The sequence below is a fragment of the Crinia signifera genome, chromosome 6, assembly GCF_055691185.1.
Source record: "Crinia signifera chromosome 6, ASM5569118v1, whole genome shotgun sequence".
NCBI classification, from domain to species: Eukaryota; Metazoa; Chordata; class Amphibia; order Anura; family Myobatrachidae; genus Crinia; species Crinia signifera.
The window spans coordinates 246,654,694-246,665,049 of record NC_139222.1 but is presented as its reverse complement, the minus strand read 5'-3'; the positions used below and the strand labels follow the sequence as shown (position 1 = coordinate 246,665,049).

At 43.2% G+C, this 10,356-nt stretch overlaps 1 protein-coding gene across 1 annotated transcript in view; it reads right to left on the bottom strand.

The window, feature by feature from the left end:
- Positions 1–8,277: 8,277 nt before the first annotated feature.
- TRIM8 (tripartite motif containing 8) overlaps positions 8,278–10,356 on the bottom strand; it is a 61,693-nt gene continuing 59,614 nt past the window's right edge. Inside the window, exon 7 of the mRNA XM_083149235.1 lies at positions 8,278–9,825. Within this exon, the coding sequence (XP_083005361.1) occupies positions 9,218–9,825 (608 nt within the window). The 3' untranslated portion in view covers positions 8,278–9,217. The remainder of the gene's footprint in view (positions 9,826–10,356) is intronic.

Below are 10,356 nucleotides of genomic sequence, written 5' to 3'. Positions count from 1 at the left end.
TTGTTCTGTGTCTCTGTGGCCCTGTGTCAGTGTGGCATTGTTCTGTGTCTCTGTGGCCCTGTGTCAGTGTGACATTGTTCTGTGCCTCTGTGGTCCTGTGTCAGTGTGGCATTGTTCTGTGTCTATGTGGCCCTGTGTCAGTGTGGCATTGTTCATTGCCTCTGTGTCAGTGTGACATTGTTCTGTGCCTCTGTGGCCCTGTGTCGGTGTGGCATTGTTCTGTGCCTCTGTGGCCCTGCTTCAGTGTGACATTGTTCTGTGCCCCTGTGTTGGTGTGGCATTGTTCTATGTCTATGTGGCCCTGTGTCAGTGTGACATTGTTCTGTGCCTCTGTGGCCCTGTGTCAGTGTGGCATTGTACCGTTCCTCTGTGGCCTTGTGTCAGTGTGACATTGTTCTGTGGCCCTGTGTCAGTGTGACATTGTTCTGTGCCTCTGTGGTCCTGTGTCAGTGTGGCATTGTTCTGTGTCTATGTGGCCCTGTGTCAGTGTGGCATTGTTCTGTGCCTCTGTGGCCCTGTGTCAGTGTGGCATTGTTCTGTGTCTCTGTGGCCCTGTGTCAGTGTGACATTGTTCTGTGCCTCTGTGGTCCTGTGTCAGTGTGGCATTGTTCTGTGTCTCTGTGGCCCTGTGTCAGTGTGGCATTGTTCTGTGTCTCTGTGGCCCTGTGTCAGTGTGACATTGTTCTGTGCCTCTGTGGTCCTGTGTCAGTGTGGCATTGTTCTGTGTCTATGTGGCCCTGTGTCAGTGTGGCATTGTTCATTGCCTCTGTGTCAGTGTGACATTGTTCTGTGCCTCTGTGGCCCTGTGTCGGTGTGGCATTGTTCTGTGCCTCTGTGGCCCTGCTTCAGTGTGACATTGTTCTGTGCCCCTGTGTCGGTGTGGCATTGTTCTATGTCTATGTGGCCCTGTGTCAGTGTGACATTGTTCTGTGCCTCTGTGGCCCTGTGTCAGTGTGGCATTGTACCGTTCCTCTGTGGCCTTGTGTCAGTGTGACATTGTTCTGTGGCCCTGTGTCAGTGTGACATTGTTCTGTGCCTCTGTGTCAGTGTGACATTGTTCTGTGCCTGTGTAGTCCTGTGTCAGTGTGACATTGTTCTGTGCCTGTGTGGTCCTGTGTCAGTGTGGCATTGTTCTGTGTCTATGTGGCCCTGTGTCAGTGTGGCATTGTTCTGTGCCTCTGTGGCCCTGTGTCAGTGTGGCATTGTTCTGTGCCTCTGTGGCCCTGTGTCAGTGTGACATTATTCTGTGCCTCTGTGGCCCTGTGTCAGTGTGGCATTGTTCTGTGTCTATGTGGCCCTGTGTCAGTGTGGCATTGTACCGTTCCTCTGTGGCCTTGTGTCAGTGTGACATTGTTCTGTGGCCCTGTGTCAGTGTGACATTGTTCTGTGCCTCTGTGGTCCTGTGTCAGTGTGGCATTGTTCTGTGTCTATGTGGCCCTGTGTCAGTGTGGCATTGTTCTGTGCCTCTGTGGCCCTGTGTCAGTGTGGCATTGTTCTGTGTCTCTGTGGCCCTGTGTCAGTGTGACATTGTTCTGTGCCTCTGTGGTCCTGTGTCAGTGTGGCATTGTTCTGTGTCTCTGTGGCCCTGTGTCAGTGTGTCATTGTTCTGTGTCTCTGTGGCCCTGTGTCAGTGTGACATTGTTCTGTGCCTCTGTGGTCCTGTGTCAGTGTGGCATTGTTCTGTCTCTCTGTGGCCCTGTGTCAGTGTGACATTGTTCTGTGCCTCTGTGGTCCTGTGTCAGTGTGGCATTGTTCTGTGTCTATGTGGCCCTGTGTCAGTGTGGCATTGTTCATTGCCTCTGTGTCAGTGTGACATTGTTCTGTGCCTCTGTGGCCCTGTGTCGGTGTGGCATTGTTCTGTGCCTCTGTGGCCCTGCTTCAGTGTGACATTGTTCTGTGCCCCTGTGTCGGTGTGGCATTGTTCTATGTCTATGTGGCCCTGTGTCAGTGTGACATTGTTCTGTGCCTCTGTGGCCCTGTGTCAGTGTGGCATTGTACCGTTCCTCTGTGGCCTTGTGTCAGTGTGACATTGTTCTGTGGCCCTGTGTCAGTGTGACATTGTTCTGTGCCTCTGTGTCAGTGTGACATTGTTCTGTGCCTGTGTAGTCCTGTGTCAGTGTGACATTGTTCTGTGCCTGTGTGGTCCTGTGTCAGTGTGGCATTGTTCTGTGTCTATGTGGCCCTGTGTCAGTGTGGCATTGTTCTGTGCCTCTTTGTCAGTGTGGCATTGTTCTGTGCCTCTGTGGCCCTGTGTCAGTGTGACATTATTCTGTGCCTCTGTGGCCCTGTGTCAGTGTGGCATTGTTCTGTGTCTATGTGGCCCTGTGTCAGTGTGGCATTGTACCGTTCCTCTGTGGCCTTGTGTCAGTGTGACATTGTTCTATGGCCCTGTGTCATTGTGATATTGTTCTGTGCCTGTGTGGTCCTGTGTCAGTGTGGCATTGTTCTGTGTCTATGTGGCCCTGTGTCAGTGTGGCATTGTTCTGTGTCTATGTGGCCCTGTGACAGTGTGGCATTGTTCTGTGCCTCTGTGTCCCTGTGTCAGTGTGCTGGAAGACCAACATCTCAGGCCACCATATGCTAATGCTGGCTTATTCTTGCCTTGAGCATTGGAATTAAGCTTATAGCGGCAAAAGAGATGGCTGCACAACATCATTATTTTGTTTATTCAAACATATTATTTCACATCACTCAGAAACTGACCTTCCCATCAATCACTGTTCAGCTGTAATGACATTTGGCTCCACCGCTCTTTCCCCTTTGTTTACTATGCCTATTCTGTCTGTCAGCAAGCCTGGCCGGCTAAGCGTGTAGTCAGATCCGTCATCCATATTTTTTCAAGCAAATTATCCAAAGACAAAGAATTTAAACATTCTAAAAATGCCGCAAACTCACCAAGTGACAGAACTGAGACACACCTTGTGTATACACGGGACCGTGTCTTACTTTTGTTTTTTGAATGAAAAAATATCTTTAGATAGGGATATGCGAACACCAGGGATTTCCAGTAATATGTAAGGCGGATAAACAGCTAATGATTTATGGTTTGACATCTTTCAATAAAGCTATTGAATCACTTGTATAAGCAAGATCAGTAACTAAAAACTATCCCACCATCCAAGGCCCTTGTGAGTTCAGTGGGCGGTGAGTACAGTGGGTGGGGAGGCTCTGAGTCTAGCTCATGGGTCTTCAACCTGTGGCCCTCCAGATGTTGTGAAACTACATGTTCCAACATGCATTGCCACATTTTTTCCTAGAAGTGCATGCCAAAAAACCTCAGGGCATGCTGGGACATGTAGTTCCACAACATCAGATTTATATTATTCAAAAATGAGCTCAGGTGCATCCCGTTTTCACTGATTATCCTTGAGATGTTCCTATAGATTAATTGGATTCTACATATGGTAAATTCAGCTGATTGGACATGATTTGGAAAGGCAAACACCTGTCTGTATAAGGTCCCACACTTGACAGTGCATAAACCAAGCATGAAAGGAATTGTCTGTAGCCCTTTGAGACAGGATTAGCTTGAGGAACAAATCTGGGGACGGGTACAGAAAAATATCTGCGGCTTTGAAGGTTCCAGAGAGCATAGTGACCTCTGTAAATGGAAGAATGTTTGTCGGAGATAAACAAAGAAGCCTGTCCACTTCTGTAATTTTACAAGCTGGTTGAAAAATGACAGGCTGATTGATTAGTACTCCAAGCTTTGATAGGTCTCCCCCACAAGCCAATGTAATTTTCTATTGGCGGCTCTTACCTCCTCGGAGGAGAGGGGTTGCCAAGACACCGCCCGACCAACCCTCCAGTGCCGCTGCTGCAGGTCCCCGCCATCCTCTTGTACCGATAACTGTCGCTTGCGCAGTAGCATCTTCAGTACTGACGTGCGCATGCGCTGGCCCCTGCCTCTATGAGGCTGCTTCAGTAGCAGACCTGCAGAATTGTATTGACGGTCTCCAGTCCGGCGAATGCGCAGTATCGTTTGCGGTACTGCGCAGAACCCATCTTAGGGTCTGCCCCGCAGCTGTGCATAGACAGGCATCTCTGAGGGAGGGAACACCTCTCAATGAGTCTGCTTTTAGTGACTGTCAGGTCAGACTTCCAATAGGAAGTCATTGCCAGTCACAGTGAAGCCAGTGCAGTCTCACAGACGGGATGTGGTCAAAGTCCCGGCGGTCGAAATTCCAATGCAGAATCCCGACCGCCGCAATGTTGGCACTTTGACCCTCTATGGGTGTCCACGACACCCATAGAGGGAGAATATACTAGTGTGGAGAGCGTAACGAGGCACCAGGCCCGCTGCGTGGTATGCGCAGCGAGCCCGCAAGGGGGGGAAATCCACAGCCACCCTTGTTGGTATTTCCACCGTCGGGATTTCATACTGATCCCTCACAGACTGCATCTAGCTTCACACAGTGGCGGAATTTACCTGGGAGGCTGCAGCCCTGCAGCTCATAGGTAAAAACCGCCACTGGTTGTTTTAAAGATGTGCTTTTTATTGGTAAATAACCATGACAACAAATTCCATTGTCCTTTATAGCAATTGAAAGATGATGTAAGCTTAACCGTTTGGCTGCCAAAATTTCTGCGAGATGAGCTAAATATCCGTTAAAAATGCCACATTTGTTATATAAATTCAAACGAAAAAAAAATGCGTAAGAAGCAAACATATTTCTTATACAACGTTACAGGCCGTTATGACGAATAAAAATGCTTGCCCGACAATTTTCACATCTATTTTGACAAATTCAATTGGCACTCAAAAGGGTTAAGTAGGAAGTTAACACGGGACTTCTGCTGTGATGTGATAAAAAGGCGAACTGCGTAATAATGCCGTGGCTGTCCAAACAGCTGGGTAGGAAGGAAATATATGAAGGTTACCACCCTGTTTATTACACAAAGCTGCATACAGGCCGCCGGCTAAGTAAATGTACATTTTTTTATATATAGATTTGGATAGCATTTATTTGCAATGTTTGCATATTTAGGATAAAGGTTTAAAAATGGACTTCAGGAAGAGAGCGAGTCTCGTTGCAACAAACAGTTTAGTAATCTGTCTAGACATTTATAATTACAGGATTTGTTTTTTGCAGACACGGGCATGCTCTTGACTTAATCATATCTACATTACCAGCAACTAATATTTCATATTTTCTTAATTAAAACACCACCTTTGAAGCAGAATTCTTTAATTTGGTATGTCCGGTTGGTCAGCAAATAGGTGGGGACCTCTTCTCCCCCACCTTTACCTGAAATAAAGTGCATACACACACTGAGCGATTTTCCCCCTGCCCAGTTTTCGACAGTGACATCACATGTGGCTGTTTAACTAGCAGGTCGTCTGCTACAAAGGCAAAATTGACCTGCATGTTCTGATGACAGGGAGGGTCGTTGCATGGGAGCACACTTTGTTAACGATTTTGTACATTTGTTTAAGGATATCACTCAGATGGGCCCTTCTGAGGGATATCTTGAAGAAAAAAAAATGAGTGATGTGTGTGTGGGACTTTGCAAGTTTTAATGATATCCAGGCTTGTGCACAGATGGTCAAATCCAAGGTTTTAATTAAGCCACCTGTGCTCAAGTACGGCTATCCTTAATACCTGTTTGGTTGATTTGCGTTGAGGACTGTGGTTGAGAAACCCTGATCTACATATTGCAACCCTGATCTTTTTTTGGGGACTACAGAAGGGGTGCAGTTATATAAAGTATACAAAAACAAAATGGCAATAGACAAACAAGCATTATTATTTCTTACCAGCATTGACAGGTGGAAGTGAGGAAGATTCCAATAACAATCAGCCAGCTTTGAGGAAGTAATTACCAAATACATTCTATAAAATGCTAGGCAGATGATTGGTGCTAAGGACAACTTATCCACTGGTTCACTTCTCCGCTCTTACAGCAGATATGTTTTCCAAGTTATAGGATTTAAGAAATGTTCTATTGGTAATGTTTAAGTGTTGTTTTAGTAAGAGTTTAGAAAATAGCCCAATTTTTGCTCTACCGGTCCGTGCCTTGGATTGTATTTTCAACTTTGCATGATAACGAACATTTTTTGGTACTCTTTACCTAGCACGGCGCCCATCGCGGGCATCGCGGCCATCAAATGCACTAAAAAACGGGTGCGACGCGATGCCCGTGATTTCCCATAGGGAACAATGTTAAAAGTGTGATTGGACGCGATTTTACTGTTCAATGCCTGCGATCTATCCACGTCGGCGTGGAGTTGAGAATAGAATAGTGTGGCGAGCTCAGCGAGCCACCGAGCCCGAAGCGTGGCGAGCGCAGCGAGCCCTGCGGATACCTTCACAGGTAAACGCGTCCCCTCGCTGCGCTCGCCACACTATTCTATTCTCAACTCCACGCCGACGTGGATAGTGGGGGTATGAAAAGGTCGGAGGACGCGTACCGCTGCGCTCGCCACGCTTCGGGTTCACGTTGATCGTGGGGTGGCGTTAACAATTGTGGGGGCCATTTCAGACTTCAGGGGGACTATTAGGGCTCTGTGGCCCATTTAACATGGTTTCCTATGGAAAAATCGCGGGCATTGAGGCATTGAACAGTAAAATCGCGTCCAATCACACTTTTAACATTGATCCCTATGGGAAATCGCGGGCATCGCGTCGCACCCGTTTTTTTAGTGCATGCGATGGCCGCGATTTTTTACCCCCGATGACCGCGATGGACATCGTGGGCTAGGTAAAGAGTACCCATTTTTTTTTTAGACATTTTTTCACCAAGTAAAACAAAATTTATTATTTTCTATAAAATGCGTCCATTTAATTTTTGAGGTCCGTGGAAGAAATCCCAAGGCAGATTTTAATTGTGTGCCTCATATTTAAAAATTAAATTTATAATGCTGGGGCAAACTAAGGCTTTTCTGTTGCTGGGTGTAAAACACTTTAAAATATTTATAAACCCTCTCATGACACAATTACTGAACGTTCACACAAAATGGCTGTCATTTTGTCCCACAGAATCCAGTGATAAATATTTACACGCACTAAAGTGAAAGCCAAACGATGTTACATGGTGGGGGACCTTGAGCACGTCAAAGATCATCCTCTGTATTCCAGCTTGAACAGAGGATTGTGTCTTGCACAAGAACACAATGCAATATAACTGGAGTAAGGTGAATGTAACAACATTAAACAGCATTATTTTCGGTCACTAAGTACTGGAAGTCTGCAGTACAGACCGATGAGAACTAATCGTGGAAATTATACACCTATTTGCTTTGTGCTCTGAACAGCCATTCCCAGTAAAAAAAAAGCGCTTCTGTAGGCTGACACAAATACGACAGCCATTTTGCGGACTGAACCATCACTCTGGAAATTATGCTACCAAATCCAGTAGGTACTAGAAAGCTCACTGAAACACATAAATCAATTATTACAAATATCAAATATTGTACAATTCCCACACTTACGGAAAAAAAGGAGCAACTGGTAAATGAAAAATTTCACATCCAAATTCGGGAAACTCTTCCCATAAGTCATTAAGCTCATAAGAAGGCAACGTTTAGTTTATAAAAAGATTTATTTCATTTTTGTTTGTTTTGACCAAGTAAGCGGGACTGCTGCTTTAAGTTGAGCATGGTATGATAGTTACCTCCAGATCCAACACTGATATAGAAAAAGGCAAGAAAACACAGGAGCGCATTGCCGCACTGTCTGCCGTCATGCAGAACTTGCTGATTCCATAGCTTAGATGTCCAAGTGGTGTCCATCGTTCAGGTGGCTTTCCAAGCAAATGTTCTTCCGCGCCATTAAAGTCCCTTAGCAACATACAGTACAAAGTCTTATTGCTGTAATATTACAATATGGCATTAAATGGTTCATTAATTAATGCTGCAGAGAAAAAGAAAACAGAAGTGTCTGGACCTTACACTGTACATAAATACACATTATGTCATTTATATTTTTGTTCTTTTTTTTCTGATATTTTTTTTTTTTTTTTTTTGTATTATGGTTGTGACAATCCAGAAATTATACTTTTCATCTGCAAAGCAAAACCTACTCTTCTTAAGTGAAGGAAATGTTGAATTGCACTTTTTTTTTTAACATACAATTGGAATGTTAAAAAAAACTTTAAACAAAAAGTGTAAGAAATTACCTTTTAAGCTAAAAGACCATTTACCATGTGGGAAAATTTATTTATATATATATATATATATATATATATATATATATATATATATATATATATATATATATATATATATATATATATATATATATATATATATATATATATATATATTTATTATCTTGGTCCATGAAACTGTAGATTTAGAAAAGAAAAAAAAAAGGTGTTTTTTTTGTATTTTTAATAGTTTTGCTAGTTTCAATGTTTCAATGAGTTACATAGGATCAAAGTTAAAAAAAAAAAAAAATTTACCCTGTTCTTAATTTATGTACAACATTTATCGTTTTAACACATTTTCCCAACCCTGCTTTTTTTTTTTTTTCATTTCCAACATATTAAAAATATAGAAATAGTCTTTTTTCATAGGTTAGACTTCAAGTAGAGGTACAGAAGAGAGAAATATAATATTCCATAAACTCATTGGTGTTCTAGATCAGAATGTGCCTGCCGGTCATAGCTCCATAATCGTATAATGTCCATCATGTTACTGCATGATTAAAAACCTGTAGGAGCGGCATATTCTCTCCCTGCAAACAAAACTTTATAGTTCCCTTTTTTTGTGTAATTTGCACTAATTTTCTATTCGTTGTGTATTTACACATATCTAAAAAAACATACCATTAAAAAAAAAAAAAAGCATCTAAATGATAAGTGGCCTTTTAACTTAAAACTTCTATCACATGAAACAGCTTATATCTAAAGCAACATATGCATCTAAAATTGATAAGAACTAAAATAAAAAATAATAAAAAAAAAACACACCAAAAAACTGCTTGCATCAAATGATAAACATCAGTAGAAGCTTCAAAGCACTTAAAACAATCCCCACCCCTCCACCCGGGAAAAAAAAAACGGAAAATAACAGTTATTCTAGATATGGGATGGCATACGCCATTGTTCAGGAATATCGGAATTAAAAGCAAAAAATATAAAACAATCCTATGTTAGTTATATTCAGAAGTGGATAAGTTGTCCACCACTAAACGAAGTACAGGTTGTTCTTTTCCATGTTTGGGGGGCATCTTTTTCATAATGCATATTGAACAAGGCTAGCCTGCTGTAGAAGTTAACTAGTGACATAGTGCTTTGCGGCAGGCTGTCCGTAGACCCTATAGAAATCTTGACGCCCATGCTGCTGGGAAGCATCAATCCATTCTCTGACTGCGAGTCCTGGAAGAGACTGTGTTACTGAAGGAGTGGGTGGAAGAGGATGAGAGTACTCCTGGGAGGAGACTGTCCATGGAAAGTGGCCAGACCTTGGGTATGGCTGGTGACCACTGTGGTTGGACACCGAAGAGCAGTAACAGTTGTCCACAGAGCAGACCAATATCTTGCGCCCCCCATACTGGGAAAGCACAGACTGCTGAGATGAGGAACTGTTGGGGTAATGGGAGGGATTGAAGACAGAATTGGAGTGGACCGGTTGTGGGCCGCTAGGAAGTCCGACAATGTGCTGGGTAGAGCTGCAAGGCACCATAGCTTGTGCCGACTGGCCCTCACCAGTGGAAGACCCCTGGCTTATGTACTGGCCACTAACAGTTCCAGATGCGGGGTCCAGGAAGCTGCCTTCAGGAAAGGCAGTAGAATGTTTCCGTTTTTCTGCCCCTGAGCTGCTGACGTTGCAGGAGTACATGGGAATGCTCTGCAGGAATGGCAAAGGGGTGCTGAATGGTCCTGAAGAGAAACAAAAAGTGAATAAAATGTTATAAACTAGGTTTTAAGCCTTTCAGGTCCATCGCCTAGACAGGCTCAACAGCCCTAGCACTAGTAGCAGATCCAATGGTGAGTCACTTTAAAATAACAACATTAACATTGTTCAACATTCAATGTAGACCATTTTTAATAAAAAAAAAAATTACAATTATTTTAAACTAGACTGTTTGAATTGCAAGAATTTTTTTTTAAAGGGTTAAAGTACATTACACATCAATTGGGCTGCAATATTATCAGGTCAGGTTTTGACCTTGCAGGACCCATTAAAGCTTAAATAAAGTCTACTATTTTATACAAGAACTATAATAATATTCTAATAAACAAAATGCATAATTTCACCATTTAAAAGTAGTAAAGTTCCTGAAATTCTAGATATGAGTTCATCAAATATACCACATTGCTTTTCTACTTTTGCTATTTATAGCTAACCCTCATTTCCATATACCAGTTCCCATTTCATCTACCATGAAAAAAACACAAAACACATCATTC